General features: G+C 61.4%; 1 protein-coding gene across 1 annotated transcript in view; it reads left to right on the plus strand.

Annotated features, from left to right (window-relative positions):
- Positions 1-3,383: 3,383 nt before the first annotated feature.
- The window catches only part of SLC9A3 (solute carrier family 9 member A3), a 39,799-nt gene continuing 22,562 nt past the window's right edge, over positions 3,384-20,620 (plus strand). The window contains exons 1-5 of the mRNA XM_042903482.1: positions 3,384-3,591; positions 4,660-4,833; positions 6,134-6,255; positions 14,033-14,099; positions 20,423-20,475. Of these exons, the coding sequence (XP_042759416.1) occupies positions 3,384-3,591; positions 4,660-4,833; positions 6,134-6,255; positions 14,033-14,099; positions 20,423-20,475 (624 nt within the window). The remainder of the gene's footprint in view (positions 3,592-4,659; positions 4,834-6,133; positions 6,256-14,032; positions 14,100-20,422; positions 20,476-20,620) is intronic.

The raw sequence follows: 20,620 nt of genomic DNA on the forward strand, positions 1-20,620 counted from the left end.
CAGCCTCCAGAAGTGTGAGAAAAATAGATTTCTGTTGTTTAAGGTCCCCGTTCCGCGGCGCTCTGTTCTGGCGGCCCAAGCAAACGAAGACAGTGCACGTGCGGGCAAGCCCGCAGGTGACCCAGGCCACCGGGAGGGTGGGGGCAGGGCGGCCACCGCACGCAGGCCTGCCCCGTGGCCATGGTGAGTAAGGCGGTTATCAGAACGTCAGACGCAGGCAAGTTCCTGAGGACACTGCCCCAGACACCCTGCCACTCCCCGCGACCCAGGGCCCCAGGCACATTCGGCCTTGCTGTTGTGTGCGTTGTGCGCGGCACAACTCTGACAGGCGCACTCACAATTCTGCCCGCTGTGGGTGGCAGCTTAGTGTGCCGCAGCCCCGTCTGAAACCACACCTCAGTCAGAGGCAGAGAGGTCGTGGGGGCACCCCAGAGGGGGCACCGATGGACACGTGGTGTCCTCACCATCCTCAGGCACAGGCACCGCTGCCCCAGAGCCTTTTAGGAATCTGAAGCACAGGTCTGTTCGCCCTCTAGCGCCCACAGATCCCGCCACACAGCCCTGTCAGGTCGCACCATTTCCGGGGCTTGCTTCCTTCTGACCGGGCCTCTCCTGCCCTTGTCCTTGGGCATCCTGTGGCCACCTCTGCGGCATACCATCTGAGGGACAGTCCCCAGCACCGGCACTCACACCGGACCCATGAGTCCACACGATAAGGCTCAGCTACCCTGCCCTTTGAAGTGCTTCCTGGATCTCAGAAGCAGCACCCTCCCCCCGCCACCCCACCCCAGAAGAATTGCCGTGAGCTCTTAGGACAGGCTCTTGGTGAAAACCCCGGAGGGTGGAGTGGCCAGAGGGTCATCAGGCGTCATAGCACATGCTGTTCTGGTGGGAATTTGGCCTTCCTGTGGAATGCAAGGGCACCATCTTCAAAGAGGACATTCTCTCTAAGGGTTTCACTCAAGAACCAGGAGAAAAGAACAGGGAAGGGTGTCTGGGCTAGGGGTGACCCCAATCTTGTCCAGCTGGCACTATCTCCGGGACAGGAGGCTTAGGGTTCCTGGGGAGAGAAACAGACACGGGTGAGCTGGGGACAGCTCTCCAGCTCTCCTCAGCCCCCTGCACGAGGCCACCTAGCAGCTAGTCACGCGCTCCCATCCCAGATGAAGTGCTCAGCTCCGTCCGTTCCCCCTGCCCCTTGACCCTGGCCCTCCTCCCCTACCAAGGCTCCCTGGGCTACTGCAGAGGACCTTACTGCTGGAAAGTCCTCAAAGCACACCCAGTGAAGACTGAAGCCCTCTGCTGTATCTTCCCAAATAGTCCCCCACCCATTCTGTGCTCAGCAGTCCAGCCGGCTCACCCTGTTGGGCATGATTGGAATGCACTTTCTCTCTAACCACACTACTGATGCCCACCTCCCATCAGCCAGAAACCGGGGAGAGGACCCAAGGAATAAAGCCACCCAGCTCAGCACTGTCCAGCCCAAGCCTCCGGGCACCCGGACATATTTCTGGTATTAGAAGATGCATCTGTCCATCTGCCTATCAGCCCACCCATCTGCCCACCCACCCACCCGACTTCTCCTGAGTGCTCCTGTATGACAGGTACTATTTCAGGAAGAGGGGTTGCAGCCATGAGCCTTGTGGGCTTTGTGGAGCCCCTCACCCATGGAACAGACACTCCACGGATGGGCAGTCAGCAAACAGACTGAGTGGATGATGTCGGAAGGCATAGAGGAACACGACCTGGAGGGAGGGGAGTTGGGATGTCACAACCGTGAGCTGAGAGATCAGTTATGGGAAAAGGAGAAGGTGACATTGGAGCAAAGACGTTGGGAAGCAGAGGGGGTGTGCCAGGGGAGGTGCCCAAGAGGGCAGCTTGGAGGTCAGAGAGAGGCCTGAGTCCTGGGAGGACTGGGCCTTCCCGCTGAACTGCAGGCTCCAACAGGAGAGCAGGACAGAGCAAGTGGGGGGGGGTACAGGCAAGTGTGGGGGGGTGCAGGCAATTGGGGGGGGCGCAGGCAAGTGGCGGGGTGAAGGCAAGTGGGGGGCACAGGCAAGTGGCAGGGTGAAGGCAAGTGGGGGTGCAGGCAGGTGGGGGGGTGCAGGCAGGTGGGGGGGTGCAGGCAAGAGGAGGGGGTGCAGGCAAGAGGAGGGGGCGCAGGCAAGAGGCCTTTGCAGCAGCCCGGTGGCGGCTGGACCTGCTTGGTGAGCAGTGGCTGGGCTTCCTTTGTATTTTGAAGGCAGGGCCCACAGGTGTACTGAGAGACTGAAGGAGTCAGGCCTTCGTCCTGGGTCTGGGGCAGGACGGCAGGAAGAAGGGGCCACCCAGTGCTGACGCCGCAGGGTGGGCTGGGGAAGGGAAGAAGGCGGGCATTCGCCTGGTCAAGTCTGAGGTGCCCATATAAGCTATCACGGATTACTGCTCAGGCAGGGGGGGCTGTGGCTAGTTGCCGCTGGAGGCCAAGCCCTCAGGTAGAAAGGGCATTGGGGTCTGAGCCTCCCAGCTGGGCTCTGAGGGCCGGGGTGGAGGGTCCCTCAGGGAAGAAACAGGGCCACCGTGCAGGGGGCAGGGCAGAACCACTTGGATCGGGCACCACCCCAGGTTCGGTGGGAGAGGACCTGGTTTCGGACGACTTGTTCCAACTGTTAGGAAATGCAGGTGCACATTGAAGACATAGCTCAAGGCTTGCGCCTGGCCCCCTTCTGGACCCTGGGGCCTCCAGTGGGGTCCACAAGCCCCAGGCCCTGCATCTCTGGATAAGCTTGGGGCCAATGTGCCCCCGCAGCTGCCCCAGGCAACTCGGGAGCGGAGCTAACGCCACTGAGGGGCGCCCGAGACACCTGGAGCCCACCAAGCCCCCAGCCAAGCCCGCAGGGACCGGTCGCTGCCGCGATCCCCACCTCACCCCGCTCCGGGGAGGCAGCTGCTCAGAGTCGCGCGCCTGGACCTCCCGGCCCGCGCCCTCCAGCCCGTGGACAGGGACAGGGTGGGACGGGGAGGCGCGCGGGCCATAGAGGAGGGAAATAGAGGGGCCCCGCGCGCGGGAGTTCGGAGAGGAGGTCAGGGAGACCGGTCGGCCCCGGGTGGGCGTGTGCAGGCTGGGCTGGCGTGCCAGGAGCGTGCGACGGTGTCCGTGCTCGCGTGCGCGCAGCGGGGGCGGGAAGGCCCCGCCCCGGGGCGGGAGGGGGCTGCTGGATTAAAGGCCACCGTGGCGGGCGGGGACCGGGACAGGAGCCCGCACCCGGCGAGCGCTTGGCTCCGCGCCGCCCTGAGAGAGTCCCTGGAGGGGGCGGGGGGCGCGCCCCGCACGTCCACCCGCCCGGGAGCAGCAGGACCCACACGACATGCGCGTCCGGAACGGGCGCTGAACGGTGGCGGCGATGTCGGGGCGCGGGGCTCCGGGCCCCAGGTGCGGGCTGCTGCTGGCGCTGCTGCTGGCGCTGGGCGCGCTGCCGCGGGTGCGGGGCGTCGAGGAGCAGTCTGGGGGCGCGAGCCAAGGCTTTCAGGTGGTCAGCTTCAAGTGGCACCACGTCAAGGACCCGTACATCATCGCGCTGTGGATCCTCGTGGCCAGCCTGGCCAAGATCGGTAAGAAGCCGGGGGTCCCGGCCCCGCCGCGACTTCCTCCCGCGCTTGTCCCCGCCGGGTCGCGGGGTGGGGCGGGGCGGGGGGCTGTCTGCGCGACCCCGCCCGCGAGTACAGAGCTGTGCTCCCGCGTTCGCGCTCCTGCGCCGGCTCCGCAGTCTGCCTGGCCCAGCGGCAGCCGCCCCGCGGTCGGGCCTGGGGAGCGCCCCGTCGGCCCCACGTAGGCAGGCCCGCGGGTCAGGCGGGGCGAGGCGGGGACCGCGAGCCTGGCCGGGCCCGCAGCGGCCACGCCGGTCGCCGAGAGCGACCTGATCCCCGCCAGGCGCGCGCAGCCCCGGGTCCTGGGGTCTCGCGGTCGGGGCTCCCTTGCCGGCCTGGATCCGCGAGCTCCCTCGGCCAGGGGTTGTGTGTGTCGGGCTCGTCCAGCTGTTTCGTGCGGGGAGGCAGCGCCAGCTCTTGCCATCGAGCCCTGGGGTGATAGGCGGCTCCCAGGGCAAAGGAAAGTGGGGCCGCTCGAGATTCAACCCGGCAAAATCCTATTTGCAGGAGCGATTTTTCCGTTGACAGTGCTTCTCCTCCCAAACCCCTGGTCTGTGGGATTTCTCATAACTCGCTTCAGTGAGCCAGCAAAGGGGGGGCTGCTGGTCGCTCCCGGCCAAGGTGACAGGAAGGTCAGCTTCTTAAAAGCTCATGGGGACCAAAGTTTGAACGCGTTGGGCACCGGGCAGGGAGGGTCTGGGGAGGCGGTGGACGCGCCTGGTAACTGACTGGGCGGAGTCAGGGGAGAGGACACCGCCCCAGGGATCAGCGGGAGGCTGGGATTTGGGAGTGGGGAGGGGCAGGAGAGGGGAGAGGGCTCTCCAGGGCCTTGGGCTCTGACCTTTTCAGCCGGCTGGAGCGTCGTCGGCTCTGGGGACAGCCTGCGACAGAATTTGAACCTGGGGTTTGGATGCCTGGAGGGCGGGCAGCACTGGGTTAGCTGGGTGCCCATCCACCCTCCCTGCGCTTCCCCGTCTGCTTTCTGCTTCTTGAGGGCACTGTCCATCCCTCTGCCTCCTCCCGTTTTCTCAGGCATCTCTTCCCTGGCCCTGGCTGCCTGGTCTGGTGCTCACTCTGTCCCACACTGGGCTTTCTGGGACACTGGAGTAAACCTGAGCACCAAGGTCTCATCCGTGTGTCTCCTCCGGACACCCCTGCTGGGGGCAAAGGACGCTGGCCGCTTTCTACCGGTCATCTACTGGACAGGTCCAGTCCCGGGCTGGGGCTCTGAGAGCCCTGTCCTGACTAACACTCACACTGCCTGCACCACCACCACCCCCCCACCCCCGGAACTGACCGTTTCTGGGGCTGAGTGGGGGCTCTTGTCCTCTGCCACCTTTTCTCTTCTGCGAAACCACCACCATAAAGATGACAATTGCGCGGGGTGAACCCGTGACAGTCTGGGGAGCCACACAGGGACATGGAACACCCCTGTTTCCTGAAGCAAATGCTTTCTTTGCAAAGCTAGGGCTTCCCCGAGTCCAGCCGTGGCATCTGACATTCCAGTGACAGCTGCCCGCCCAAGCTGCCAGTGGCCCTGAGGGGAAGCTGCCGGGAAAGGTCTCGCTGACCAGAGTATTGGCCCCAGGAGTTTGTCCCTCACCTGGGAAGAGCTGCGGACCTGTGAGTCTCCAGCGCGGCCAGACTTGTCCTGAGGGGGACCTCTCCAGGGCAGGGTGGCCACCCGCTCCGGCCAGTTCTGTTTCACAGTCAGAGCAAAGCCCAGAGTTCGTCTTCCTGCCCACACTCACTTAAAAGGGCTTGTGGTGCGAGCACCACAGGCTCATTCCATTGTTGTCTGGGATTGCTGACCCCCCTCGAAGGGGGAACAGTCAAGCCTGGAGACCAGGGGTTCTAAGGACAACATGGAAAGGACCCCAAGGGAAGGCCTGTGGGGCTGACCCAGCCTCCCCCCTTCAGGGCCGTCCTGCTCTGGGCCAAGCCATGCCCCGGCCCTGCCCACACCATCCGTCCCTTGGGCTCAACCCCTTAGTCCTGTACCCTGGAATCTGCTGCACTGACCCTGCCCAGGTCCCCAGGGTCCTCCTGGTGGCTCAGTATGGTCCTCGGGTGACCCCCACCTCGGCCCTTTCCTTTGCAGTCCCCCAAGCCCCTCCACTCTGTCCCTTTGCCCATAGTCCCTCAGACATCGTTTCTCCATCCACCTTGGGACCCCACCCCCTGCTGCCTCTGGCCTTCCAAGGCTCAACATCCAAACCAAATCTTAGCAAACAAGCCGGCCCTACAAAGCAAGATCTACATCAAAGAAAGCGGTCACCTCACCTCAGTGGCCTGCACTCACTCTTGACCAGATCCACTGAGTTCCAGCTCCACCTCCTCCCTGGTCAGGACCCCCACCCACCCCACCCCCATCATCCATCGTTCTCTGCAGAGAGAAACAGAGACCTAACCTGACCCACGGTATACCCCAGGGGTTCCCCAACGACTGGCCCACCTCCCTGCCCTGTGGCATCCCCCACTTCCCGACCCACATACCTGGCCCCAGATCAGGACATCGCCCAGGCCCCTCCCAGTGCAGCCAGCACCTGCGCACAGGCCCCACAGAGCGCTCCTAGCCACGCCTTCGTATGCATCCAGGTTGGGACCCGAGGCCGAGGCCGTGTGGCGGTGTGTCCAGCGTGTGCAAGATGAGGGCAAGCTTTGGGTCCCAGCGTCCTCCCTTCTTGACTCCGCAGTCCAGGGCTCATGTTCATGAGACTCTCAGGCTCCTTTGGTCATTGGAAACAGTCGGGCTATTTCGATCTCAAGGTGCAGGAGCAGGAGAAGAGAGGGGTTTCTACTGATTTCCAAGCATTTGCCAAATGTCTTACCAATGGTTCCAGGTGTTTATTTTAGTTTCGGTCAGATTTCTTCCAGCCACGGGTGGTCAGGGCAACAGGGTGAGGGGGCCTGGAACAGACAGGGCAACTAGGTGCGGGGACCTGGGACAGACAGGACAATTAGGTGTGGGGACGAGGGACAAAGCAATAATTCATGCCAATGTTTTGAGGCAGCTGCTCCCCTCAAGCAGCTTTGGCCAGAGGGCAGGGTCATGGCCACCAGCAAGCTGGCCCAGGAGTCTGGGGTCAACCCTGTGGCTGCTGAGGTCACGGACCCACAACCCCTAAGACCCCATGTCTGGAGCTCAGCAAAGGACTTACTGTTTGCATCTGGACCTCCAGGGGCCCCCTGCCCATAGCTGCATCTTTAGGAAATTCAGAAGGGGAGTAGGGTGCCACTGAGGCCAGGGAGCCCACGCACGGGTGAGGCCTGCAGGGCCAGAGAGGTTGAGGGACCCACTGCAGCGGTCCAGTGTCTGCCCCTGGGTGGGGGGTGATTCCCTCCTCTGGACCCCTGGGGGGGGTGCTGAGCCTGCAAAGGCCCAGGGTCTTGGGCCTTGGACCGAGCTGGGCCTTTTCCCCTTAATTGCATTCTCTCTCCTCAGACCTTCCTTGGAGGCCAAAGGCTGGGCCAGCACGAGGCCCACATTGGCCATGCATAGGTCGTGAGGCAGCAGAGCGTGGGGTAGAGGGCCCGCTTGGGTGGTGGGGATCCAGGTGGCTTCGGGAGACAGAGCTCTGGAGTTGCCACCAGGAAAGGTGCCTTCTGGAGGAAGAGGCAGGTTAGAATGTTGGAGGCCAGAAGGGAGACCAGAGGGAGGCAGAGGGGAGGCTGGAGGAGGCCAGACCAGCACAACCAGACCCTGGAGAACTTTGATCTCTACCCGGGTGGCACAAAGAGGAGGGAATTGAACAGACCTGGGCTCTCAGATTATTGCCTTGGTTGTAGGTCAGAGAATGGACATTGGCGAGGTGGGGGCGGGGGGCACCAGAGGAGATTCTGGGGAAGGGGCAGTTGTAGGTTGACTGGGTCCATGTATTCCCAAGCATTAGGTAGGGGATATTTCAGTGGACAGATGTGGCTCAGGTATCCAGCCGACATCCGGGTGGGTCCAGGGCAAAAGGTGGGCAGTGAGTCAGGTCAGGGAGGAGCCTCCTGAGGGGGTCGGGACCCTGCCAGTGAGGAGGCAGGCCTGAGCCATGAGACCCCTGGACAGGACGGGCTACACTTGTAGCGGCCGAGGTGAGGGGCAGTGTTGGTGTGGGTGGGCCAGTGAGAAACCCAGTTTGAGGCCCCCTGAAAGTGCAGCTCGCGGTGTGCAGGGGCCGGAGGCCAGGGGCTCCTGACTCTGGCTGGCTGGGAAGTGGTGGCCTCACCCTCTGAGCCTGAGAGTCTGTGCTGTCTACACCATGGCCTCTCTTGGGAAAGGGGGCGGCCTGGGCTCACATCCCACCCACCCAAACCTGGCAGAAACACCCCCAGGAGGACCCCAGTGGCCGATGGGACCATCTGGCTTCGAGAGCTAGAGGCTCAGGGGTGGTGGCAAGTCGTCGCTCCTGGTCCCTGTACCTCCAGCACCCTTGAGGCTTTGCAAGCCCTCCCCTCGATGTGATGCCTCCCTCTTCACTCCTGGTCTTGGGGGAAGAGGCCCCGGGGGGTCTTTCAGTGGGAAGACCGGGGCCTGCTGTACAGCGTCCAGAGCCTCTGACCCATGTTGAGCCTCCACAGGAAGTTCTTCCCAGTTACGCTCCAGCTGGAGCGCAGCCCTGGGATCATGCCTTCCGACACGCTAGCTGCTGGCCTATCTATCCAGTTTCTTGGGCCTCAGGGCCCCGTGTTCCTGGCCCCAGTTCTCGTTGCTTCCAAAGTGCTTTTCCTACCGTTATGATTTCACCCTTGAGCGGGGGCACTTACGCCGCAGGCCTGGGACGTCCCTGGGTATCCACCCACATACTCCGTTGTCTTGCCCAGGCACCTGGGGAGCCGGGGCCACTGGCCCAGACACCCCGCCTAATCCACTGTTTCTCTGAGGTACAGTCGCAGGGGCTGGGCCTCTGCCCCAGGCACATGCCCAGGCTGTGGGGGAAGCCAGGGGGTGGTATTTACCTCCTGGGGTTAAAACCAGAAGCTTATGGGTTTTACTTCATGTGCTCTGGTCCAGGACCAGGAGCCCCTGGGGCTGAGCCCCACCCTTGTCCTACTCTCTCCTGTGGGTTCCTGGGCGCTGTCCATCATGCTCTCCTGCCTGCCTCCACTGAATTTGCCTTGCTCCTCTCGGAGGAATGCATGAGGGGATCTGGAAAAGGAGGAAGGGCAGGGCAGGTGCCATCCTCCCAGGGGTAGATGAGCCAGTGGGCCCTAGTGGACCCCAGTCCTGGCAGGACCCAGTAAGTGGGCCTGGAGTCGAGACCCATCATCCAAAGCCTGGAACCAAGGGCCCTCCCAAGAGCCTCTACCAGATGGAGGTGTAGAGTCTCACTTTTCAGGAACTGCTCATGGGGGAATTAGCCCCAGGCTGTAAAGCAATCCATGGGCATTTGGAGCTAAGGTATAACACTGAAATATTCCAAGGAAAGAGGGGCAAAGGTTGGGAAGTGCTGATAGCATCCAGTCCTGCTTGCTCATGGAAGGGACTCCCCAGAAAGGCTCTGCCTGGGCCAACTTCCTGTAAGCAGAGAGGTTCTTGGCCTTATTCCCAAGGCACCAAGCCCCTTTGCGGGGGTCTGGACCGTGGTCAGGGGAGTGCACGGTGCTCTGTGATCCAGTCGCAGACCTGTCTCTGTGCCCTCCTGACCTGTCCCTCACTCAGCCTTGCACTTGGTTTCTCCGCAGGTGTGTCAGGACACCCCCCTCCCCAGTTCTTGCCCCTCGAGGACGGGGCTGCGGGTTCCTCTATGTCCACATGGGTTGGAGGAGAGTTTTCCTGTCACACAGGCCAGGCCCCCGAGCCGGGGGCTGAAGCTTGCGTTCCCACCCATGCCCATGCACCGTCCCCCAGTGTCCGAAGCCCTGCTGATACCGAGTTTTACCTGGAGGGGTGGCCAGGGGGCGGACGAGGGACGGGCTCTGCTCTCTGCCACCTGCCCTGCCTTGGCACCTGCTCATGGCTCCCTTCAGAGAAGGCCCCTTTGACTTCTCCTGGCTGGGTCCTGGGACAGGCCTGTTCCCAGGAGCACAGGGCCCACGGCTCTGGCCACTGTCAGGCATCGGGTCCGAGTCTCCAGGTCTTGGGTGCTTGGCTAGGTTTGAACAGAGCCTGCTCAACCAGCCTCTCCGCCCTGGAGCCCAGACCGGGTGGTTTCCTGCCTGGGCCGTGGGCAGCACGGTTGGGGTCCCTGTCCCCGGCACCTTCCCTGGGCGGGTCTCTGCTCCCACCCTGTGCCCGTGCCTTCCCTCCTATCCTGCCTCCCAGCCCTCCCTCCTGACCTTCCCTGCCTCTCCTTTCCCATCTGTCTTCTCTCTCTGCTCAGGCCAGGGGAGAAGGGGTGCTGAGTGAACCCAGGTGCTGCGGGGGCCCCTCCCCACCCCGGCCCTGCCTGCAGAGCCTGTGGGACTGGAGGATGACAAGCTCAGGGGCCCCTGGGCCAGGGGGCAGGTATCCCACTAGTGAAGGCGGAGGGGCTGGTGGGGCCACAGAGGCCCCAAGAGCGGTTGGGACAGGAGCGGGATGGCCCGATGGGTGTGTGGTGGCTTCCATCCTGGCTGTGGCCCTGGCACGTGTGGCTCCCCTAGATTCCAGTGAAAACCCAGACTCTACCTGGTCACGCAAGCTACCTGGCACCTGTCCTGCCTTCCAGCTCACCCCCGCGCCTGAAGCCCCCACCCAGTTCTTTGGTTCAGCCAGGTCAGCGCTGTGAAGGCAGGCACTGCGTCCGGCTCGTGCTGCGTTCTCAGTGCCCGGCACCCCGCCTGCCCATCTGCATGGCTGAGAGAAGGAACGCAGCCCTGAAGGCCGGCTTCCCGTTTGTAAGTTTTGTCCAGACCATCCAGGCTCTGGGCCTGGGAAGAGGCTCCTTACCCGAATTCCTCCCCCGAGTTGCCACACAGCCTTCTGAGAACACCACGCCCGTGGAGGCGGGCAGCCCGTGGACAAGCACCGCCAGCGTCTGCTCAGGGCACGGAGGGCGCGTCAGGGCTCAGGGTGGGGAGCTTCTCGGCCCACACGGTGCTCAGCTGGGCAGGCCGGGTCCCCGGAGGAGGTCGCACCCCGCCTGCACTAACGCACGCTCCCCCACCGGCTGACCGCTGCTGCCAGTTCACCCCCAGTCACGCCTTCCGGAACAGGACAGAGCAAACCCACTGGGTCAGGACGCGCGGGCTCCAGGGACACAGGCGTCTGCGTGGGTGCCAGCGCCCTCACGCTCCTGCGCTGAGCCTGGGACTTGGGTCCCGGGCGGGTCAATCCCATCAGCACAGCAACAACTTTTGGGGGGCATAACTGGTCTGATTTCCTTTATTGATGCAATCTTGAAATCCTTGATTTTTAGCAGCTGCAGCCCTGGCTGCCGGACGAGGCCCCCTCAGTTTAGTGCTCACTTGACAAACGTCAGGATGTGGTACCAACAGAGCAGCCCCAGACCCCCCAACAAGTGCAGGTTCCTGTGGGGGACAGACGGATGACATCATGGCACAGGATAAATGGCGTCATGTGCTATAGTGAAAAACGAATGAGGAGAGGCGGACAGTGCAGGCAGAGGAGAACCAGCCCTGTAACGAAAGCATTTTCAGGAGTGGATCAACCAGTGCGAAGGCCCTGAGGTGGGCATGTGTAGGTGTGTCTGAAGCGCAGCAGGGGGCGGGCGGGGGGAAGCCAGCCAGTGGGGTGTGGACGGTGAGCTCAGAGGGGCCGGCAAGGCAGCCAGTCACAAGCGTCACAGGGAAGAGGGGCCGCCGAGGCTTCTGAGCAGAGTTGTGCTTGGCTCCACCGAGAGCGACAAGGCTGCAGGGAGGGAGGGGTGGCAGCAGCTCAGAACCGTCACCTCATGAGCTGGGCCTTCCCTGGGGCATTTGTAACGCTGGCACAACCCCTCTCATTTTATAAGGCTCTTCCCATAAACATGTGCAGAATAAACGAGTCAGAAACCATCCATATGTGCTCGGGTCTGATCAGAGGTTAAGGTCACAGCCTGCACCTGTGAGGGTCCGTGATGTCTTGGGCACTGAAGGGCCCTGGCCAGGCCGTTCTGCTTTGGCCCCAGTGCCTCCGGCGTCCCAGAGGGCACAGGACTGGCGGGCGGGTCAGGTGCAAGGAGGCCGAGGGTGCGCGATGCTGCCCCACCTGACCCCCGCCGCCCATTGCCCGCCAGGGCCCTGTGTCCTTATGGCAATGACGGGTGGTGTCTGCACAGGCGAGGGCCATGCTGGCCACCCTCCAGGTCATGCGAGGTGCCCCAGCTGGGCCAGGGACCTGGGGCTTAGCCTCACACGGGCCTTCCCTCGGAGCTCACTGTGTCTCAAGTCCACATCTACAAGCCAAGCTTTCATCCATCCGCTCTGGAAAGAAGTGAGAGCCCCGTGCTTCGCTGGAAACATCGGGTCAGAGTCCAGGCTATGGACTTCCCATCTGAGGGGCAGTGGGGATGAGCTACGCAGGAAGGGAGGGGGCCAGCTGGAGTGAGCGGGGTTGGGACCAAGTGGGCCAGGTGAAGGCAGCAGCCCAGGGGGCCCAGGTGGGGGTCGAGGCCACTGGGCTAACGATGGAGTCTGGGGGTCTGTGGACAGATGTGGCCTTGGCAAGCAGATCGGCTCTGGGAGGCATCCTGGGAGCCCCTCGCTGGGACTTCCAGCCTCTGGGGGCAGGGTCAGCCCTGTGCTCAGGAGGAAGGGTGCAGGACTGTGGGGGGAAGGGCCGAGTTCTGTTTCTTCCTTTCCTGGGTAAATCAGGAAGCCTCAGTGGATTCACCACCCGCAGAGCTCTCATGCTAAAGTCCAACCGTGGGGCGCTCTCAGCCGGGGAAGGGTTTCTTGCAAAGGCAAAATAGGAAGTCGCAAATGCCTGTTTCTGGCAGCTTGTAGGACAACACAAAGGGTGGAAAACCACCAGCTCCCGGGGGTTCCGTTTCTTCTTGGGTTCAACAAGCCCCGGAGCTTGGGGTACAGTGGACGTGGGCCTCCCACCCTGCCACCTACTTTGCCTTAGAACGCAGCCCTCACACGCTGGGTGCTCGGTGCAGCTCACCTTTGTCCCGCCAGCTAGACGTGGACCGAACAGGGCAGCCCCACAGGAGGACCACACGTGTGCACTCACTTGGTGTCCATATGCGTGTGTGCGCTGCTCCTGTGTGCTGGCTCGTACAAGGTGGAGGGCGGCAGCCTGTGGCTGACGATCGTGTTCCCCACGAGGCGGTGGGCTCGAGGCTGCTTGCTCCTGGGGTCCTGTGGTACCACGTACACCTCTGTAGCATCCACACTCCCTGTGGGGGCTCAGGGAGGAGTGGGCAGACATGGCAGGTGCTCAGGGGGTATTTGGTGAATGATCAAGTTATTGTCGCCACCCCCCACGTCCGAGGGAGTGTCCCCATATGGACTGTCAAACGCTGGACAGAGTCCCAAGGGAGGCTCCTTGCCCAAACCCAACAGAAGCAGCTGGGCTTCCAGGGGGTGGGCTGGGAAAGACCCTGGGGTAGAGGAGGGGGCCGAAGCCGCCCCTTGGCCACCCCAGCGGAAGCGGCCCCCCAAGAGCTGTGTCTTGGGGCCACAGAGGCCTTTGCAGCAGGCCCCTGGAGCAGGCCTGGGAACAGGTGTGGTCAACACCAGGGCTAGGGCAGCCGCAGCCCCCCTCCCATACTTCACAAAGGCCAGTTCAGAGGCCAGACTCCCCAGAAGTCAGCTAGTGTCGCCCTGTGTGCTCAGTGACAGCAGAAACTGCATAAGCGGGCAGGGTGCAGTGGTGAAGCGGGCCGTGCCTCCGCGTGGGGTGCTGCCGTCCTTCCCGCGTCCTGTGGCGGCACAGCCTTCATTCTGGTCCTTTAGCGGAGGATCGGGAAGGGGACCAGCTGCCTGTGTGACCCAGGCTGGGCCAGCCTCAGGCCTCGGTCTCTCACAGGCGGCTGAGGAGCCCGGAGGGATCAGTGAGCTCGGTCCAGCTCGGTCCTCCAGGGCTGGCTCCAAACAGCTCGAACCAGGGCCTCCGGGGGCTGGGCTGCGGCCGGGATCCAAGCTCAAGGGTGTCCAGGGTGGGAAGCAGGGGGGAGGCGACGGTCACCATTCCCGCACAGCCGCTGCCCAGCCAGGCTCCTGGCGGCTGGCCACGTCACACATCCGCGGGCAACCCCACGGGACTCCAGGGCCCTCCCGGGCCTCCCGACCCCTGCCTGGTCGGTTGCTGCATCTGGGGAATGCCTGCGGCCTTGCAGTGGGCTAGCTGCCCTCCTCTCCAGCAACCTGGCCTCCTCAGCAGGGACGTGGCTGACCACATTTCCCTCAGATGCGGCTGGAGAGCGGAGGTTAGCAGGTGCGGCGCGCAGATGCATGGAGGGTCCTGCAAAGGTGCCTGGGGGACGTTCTGTGGCCTGGGCGGTCCCAGCAGGGGGCCCGGCCATAATAACAGGCCCACTGACACCAGCTGCCTGAAAGCGAAAATGCAAAGACAGCCACACGGCAGCTACAGACGCCTGTGTCCAAGACGGCAGGTGAGAGCCAGGACCCAGCTCTGGGGGCCCGTGTCCTCCCACAAGCGGCAAGAATGGGACTCGGCAGTCCTGCCCCCACACGCCCGCTGCCTGCAGGCTCCTGGTGCCGCCCTGTCCCTGGAGTGGGAATGATTTTGTGGCTTCATCCTGGTGGGTGCTGGCTTGTACCCACCAAGTGTAGCTGGAGAGGGTGTTCTGTGGATTCGGCCAGGCCTGCGAAGGAACCCTGTGTCGGCCCCTCACCCGTGTGCCTCAAACCGCGGCCACCAGTGTGCCTTTTCTTCCTCCTCCTTTTCCCCTCCCCCAGTGCAGTGTGGCTAGGATTGGGGTGGGGGTCACCTGACCGCCATTTACAAAATACAGTTAGTGACCAGAGCAGGGGCCGGGGGTCCAGGTGTGGGCAGGTCTCAGCACAGCCCTTCCCGTGCACCTTCCCCCCCCAGAGCTTGCGTTTCTGGGGGTGAACCGGTGAAGGAAGGCGGTTGGAAGTTTCTGAGAAGGCCCCCAGTGTCGAGGGTACAGCCTCTGTTGTCAAAATCCTTTACTCATTAACTCAAAAACGCCGAGAACATTCCGACGGCTGGGGTGCCTTCAGCCCCGGGCCGACGTGAGCCTTGGCCTGTGCCCTGCATTTTGGGGCCCCAAAGCCTGGAGGAGCATGTCTTTGCCCAACACCCACTCCGGCTCACGTGAGGTGCCCCACGAGAGGCATTGGCAGATGTGGGATGGGCGCGTGTGGCTGGCCGCCCGGGGACAAGGATGGGCCCTTCCCACCCCCCGCCCCCTGACCATGGTGTCCAGGGCCGGGAAAGCTGACCCCCGCGCCTAGCGCTCCGGGACCCTCTTCCCACCCCCCACCCCACCACAGAGTCCTCCAGTGGCACAGCGGGTGGAGACTACCGGGATTTGCCTCTGCACCTCCCCCTCCCCAGGACCCCACCTTGCCCTCAGGGCACCGGGCCCTGAGGCCCCTGCAGCTGGCTTTCAGTGTAGAATCCTGGTTTTCTTGTGGCCTGAAGATTAGTTCGAGTGTCACGAGCTGAGCCGCGTGAAGCTGGGGAAGCGTTATCTGTCCCCGAAGAACAATGGTGCCTTCCCAAGCCAGGGGCTGGGGGGCCACTCCTCAGACCATGGCCGGGAGCCAGCACGGAGCCCAGCGGAATCTCGGAAGTAGACTGGACACAGCGTGGTGGTGTCTGCTCCCAGGAGAGGGACAGGAAGGAGGTTCTGTCCTGGGGTGGCTGAGGGCAGGCAGCCTGTGAGCTGAGCGGGGCCAGCACACTCCGCCCCGGCCTCCTGCACCAGCCCACAGGGCCACGCTGTGCTGTGTTCGGCCTAAATCCACGTGCCGGGCCCCAGCGCCTATCTGTGGGAAGCAGGGGTGAGTTCTCTGCTTTCCCGTTGACAAGGTCTTCCTCCCTGGCGTCCTGTGCCTTCATCAAGGGGAGCAGGGGAGGGTCTGTGGTCCTCAGGCAGCCTGGCAGGAGCTGACTGTCCTGCCCACCAGGGCTGCAAGGGGAGGCCACACGGGGCCCACGGAGGGTGTTTGTGGGTGCCGTGATGGAGGTGTGAGCGTGCCCTGGTGAGGACACGCGGGCCACAGCACCCTCAGAAACCTTGGAACCGTCCCCTCCCGTGGAGCTCCTGTCCTGGGAGGGCCACACGTCAGGCTGTTTCCGGGGAGCCTCTGTCCCAGCTGGGAGGGGACGGGGGCGGGGCGCGCAGGGGCCTGCGGCGTGCGCCCAGGCGGGCCCTGTGGCTGCGTGGCCGTGTGGCCCCAGGCAAACCTTCCCCTCAGAGAGGCTCTCGCCTGACCCGTCACGAGGAGCGTGCAGCTGTCCGCTGAGGCCAGCTTCAGGGTAGACCTGAAGCCCCAGCCGCGCCACACCGCACGGGCGCCACATGGGCCTGGCTCTGCCACAAGCTTTGCCACGTCACGTGGTTCCTGGGGTGGGGGGTGCTTCTCCCGCCCGCCTGCCCGCACTTGCTCACACAGCTCACAGCCACGTGTGCTCACACCTGCACCCTGCACACCCACTCGTGCCCTCTCCTGGCACCTGGCCTCCCCGCTGCTCCTGCCTCACACGCTAGGAAAGCTCCGGGCACCGTGGCGCCCTCCACCCTGTGCCACCCTGGCAGCCAGAACCCCACACCGCACCACCCCAGTCTGGAGCTGCCCCTTCCCCGTGGGTGGCAATAAACCCTTTTCGGTGAACCTGAACAAACTTGGTTTTGTTCCGACGAAACCCGGCAGCACGCGAGCGCAGTAGAGTCACGACAGACCGCTCCCCGGCCGGCACAAAACCGCAGGCCGCTCACCCCCGGTCGTCCCTCAGGGCGAGGAGCAAGGGTGTTTCCTGGCCTGCCCACCTCCCTCCCTCATCCCTAAAACACCGTCACGTCACCTCCGTCCCGGGCCTGGCCTCCCAAGCCTACCTCACAGTGCAAAGGCATCCCCCACACCACAGCAATGCTGATTTTCAAAAATTAATAGACCCAATTTTTTAGTGAAGGTGAAAATGTACGCAATAATTGAACAGGTGGCACAGAGAGTTCCCCATACCCACCGGCTCCCCCTCCCCCCTCTCCCCACCCCCCAGTGTCCCCATTGTTGACATCTTTCATTGCTGTGATATATTTGTTGCAGTTAATGAGCCAATATTGATGTATCCTTATTAACTGAAGCCCATGGTTTACATCGCGGTTTGCTCTTGTGTTATATATCTTACAGGTTTGAACAAATGTGTCATGACGTGTATCTATCATTATAGGATCTGTGTCATGACGTGTATCTATCATTATAGGATCGTACGGAGTATTTTCGGTGCCCTAAAAATCCTCTGTGCTCCACCTATCCCTCCCTTTCCCCATCACCTGGACACCACTGATCTTTTTACTGCCTCCGTAGTCTCTGCCTTTTCCAGAATGTCGTAGAGTTGGAATGCTGCTGTGTGAGGACTCCAGGAGGTAGCCTTTTCAGATGGATTTCTTCCCCTCAGTAACGTGCATCGAAGATTCAGCCACGGATTTTCCTATCTCGATGGCTCGTTTATTTTAGCGCTGAATGATACTCCACTGTGTATGTAGCACGGCTTTTTATCCATCCAGCTACTGAAGAACAATCTGGCAAGTACGAGTAAAGCTGCTGTAAACATCCATTTTCAGGCTCTTGTATGGACATAAGGCTTCAACTCCTCTGTGTAAACACCAAGGAGATGATTGTTGGGTCGTATGGTGAAGGTATGTTTGGTTTTGCAAGAAACCGCCAAACTGTCTTCCAAAGTGGCTGCACCGTTTTGCATTCCCACCAGCGAGAATCTCCAGTCGTCTGTGTTGTGGATTTTAATAATTCTAATAGATGTCTAGTGGTACCTTGTTGTTTTAATCTGCGATCCCCTAATGACGTATGATATTGAGCTACGTTTCCACATGCATATCTTCTTTGGTGAGGTGTCTCTTTAGGTTTTTGGCCCATTTTTAAATTGGATTGTTTTTCTTACTGAGATTTGAGTTCTTCGTGTGTGTGGGACACAAATCCTTTATCAGATACATGTTTTGCAAATAATTTCTCCCCGCTGTGGCTTGTTTTCTTGCTCTCTTCATGTGGTCTTTCTCAGGCAGTTCATTCATTTCAGTGAGGTCGGGCTTCCCTCTTTCAGGGATCGTGCTGGATCTAAGAAGTCATCACCAAACCCAGCTAGGTTTTCTGTCCCACGATCTTCCAGGAGACGTATAGTTCTGCATTTTACTTGTAGGTCTCTATCCGTTGAGAGTTCATTGTTGTGAAGGCTGTGAGGTCTGTGTCCGGACTCATTTTTCTTCACGGGGACGTCCCGCCGTCCCAGCAGTCGCCGACGGGACCACTTTTGTTCGACCGTGTTACCCGTGCCCCTTCGTCAAAGACCGGTGACTGTGATCACGTGCGTCTGTTTCTGGGCCCTCTGTTCCGTTGCACTGATCCGCTCGTCTGTCCTTTCAGCGATCACCGTGGTCTCACCTGAGTCTTGAAGTCGGGAAGTGTCAGTCTTCAAATGTTCTTCAAGGTCGTGCTGGCTGCTCTGGGTTTTTTGCCTCCGTATGATAAAGTAACAGGCTGGAATTTTTTATTGGGATTGCATTGTGTCCGTGGATCGTGCCAGGAAGAACTCGCCGCGTGACCATGCTGAGTCTTGCCATTCGTGCACGTGGACCATCTCTCCATTTATATGGGTTTTCTTTGATTTCTTCGTCCAAGTTTGCAAGTTTTCATGTAGGTTCTGTACACATTTTGTTAGATTTCTACCTAAGATTTTTTTTGGTTTTTGTTTATTTTTCTTTTTTTGGTGTTGATGTAAATGGTGTTATGGTTTACATTTCGAATTCCATACCTTTATTGCTGGTTTATGGGAAAGTAATGGACTTTGTATACCCTGAAGTCTTCCATCACTTTCTGGGATTTTCTGCACAGACATCATCTAGGACTCGTTCTGCCCCTGCCCCTACCCCTCCCTGCCCAGGGGGTCAGCCGCCTTGTCTTGTGTGCCTGGCTTTGCTAGCACACGTTGGGCATGTTAGGCTATCTTGGCCAGGACCATTCATGTGGGTGCACAAGGCGGGAAGGGGTTGTGATATGACTCAGCAGCTGTGGGTCTCTGGCCAGGGGAGTTAGCACAGAAAGCCTGCCCCACCCCCACATGCTTGCTCTCTAAGTTCTGGTGTTTTCCACCAAAATTTCAGTGCTGAACGTTGTGACTACACAAACTGTCTTCACAGCCGTGAGATAGCATGGGACCGTTTTTCCATTCCCAGTACATCCTTTTGTTTTACCCGAAGTCATTGACTAATCTGTTGTTGGCACAGTTTTCTATGGATTTAAGTGGTTCGGCCCCAAACTCCCAGAAGGCTGCTGCATGTGGCAATGTGCTCCGGGCCCCTCCCCTCTCCGGGCACAACACCAGCTCCCCCACACTGGGCACCCCATCTCCTGAATCTCGTGCCTTCTTGTCTTGGGGAGAACCCCCGTTTGGTGGGTTCATTCTCCACCAAATGTGGTTTCTCTGTCTGTTACTTCTGGGGACTGGCTGTGCAGCAAGCTGAGCCTTGACAAGCAAGCATCAGGAGCAGGCTGACCCCTCTGGGTGAAGCCTGGAAATCAACTCCCTGCCCAGGAAGGAGGCATCACTCCAGGCCCCTCCAAAGTTGGTGTCCTGCCCCTGGCCCAGTGCCTCGTGTGGGGTCTCCTCCCTCTCCCCCCCCCCAGCCTCCTCCCTCGTGTTGGGTCTCCTCCCTCTCCCCCCCCAGCCTCCTCCCTCATGTGGGGTCTCCTCCCTCTCCCCCCACAGCCTCCTCCCTCGTGTGGGGTCTCCTCCTTCTCCTCCCCCAGCCTCCTCCTTCGTGTGGGGTCTCCTCCCTCTCCCCCCCCAGCCTCCTCCCTCATGTGGGGTCTCCTCCCTCTTCCCCCCCAGCCTCCTCCCTCGTGTGGGGTCTCCTCCCTCTTCCCCCCCAGCCTCCTCCCTCGTGTGGGGTCTCCTCCTTCTCCTCCCCCAGCCTTCTCCCTCATGTGGGGTCTTCTCCCTCTCCCCCACCAGCTTCCTCCCTCATGTGGGGTCTCCTCCCTCTCTCCCCCCAGCCTCCTCCCTCGTGTGGGGTCTCCTGCCTCTCCCCCCCCGGCCTCCTCCCTCATGTGGGGTCTCCTGCCTCTCCCCCCCAACCTCCTCCCTCGTGTGGGGTCTCCTCCCTCTCCCCCCCCAGCCTCCTCCCTCATGTGGGGTCTCCTGCCTCTCCCCCCCCAGCCTCCTCCCTCATGTGGGGTCTCCTCCCTCTCCCCCCCCAGCCTCCTCCCTCTCCCCCCCAGCCTCTTCCCTCATGTGGGGTCTCCTCCCTCTCCCCCCCAACCTCCTCCCTCGTGTGGGGTCTCCTCCCTCTTCCCCCCCACCCAGCCTCCTCCTTCGTGTGGGGTCTCCTCCCACTCCTCCCCTCTTTGGGGGTGGGATCCAACTGGCCATCATGCTGAGTCCCTGGAGACAGAGTCCCTGGAGCCCTGTGCGCCCGGGGTGTTTGTGGCTGTCGGGTCAGTGCCCGTCTCCTCTGCTCTGGTCTCCCGATCGTCCCTTGTTCTTCCCTTTTAGGTTTCCTCTCCTGTGTTTTGTGTCCTTGTCTTTTCCCTCTATCTCTGTCCCCTCAACTCTTCTGTCAAGTACTTCTGCTCTCATATTTGAAAAGAGGTTTGAAATCTCTGGATGTACTTTCTTATCAAGGGTGCGACCCTCCTTTCATCGGTGTGGATAGCGATGGTGATATTCGAACTTTCCCTCGCTCGCTTGACTGTGCTTCCTGTGATTCAGCTGTGGGCTTTGTGCCCAAGACACCCCCAGTAGCCGACCTGGGCCAGGCCTATGTATGTGGGAGCGTGGGCTGCGGTGGATGAGACACCAGGGTGCCGGTGTCTTCGCATCTCTCCTTCCTTTTGGCCAAAAAATGAAAAATAAAGACAATGAGTGACACCCACCCTCCCCCCTTTTCCCCTTTGTTTTCATCAGGCT

This window comes from Panthera leo, chromosome A1 (genome assembly GCF_018350215.1).
Source record: "Panthera leo isolate Ple1 chromosome A1, P.leo_Ple1_pat1.1, whole genome shotgun sequence".
In the NCBI taxonomy this organism is placed as follows: Eukaryota; Metazoa; Chordata; class Mammalia; order Carnivora; family Felidae; genus Panthera; species Panthera leo.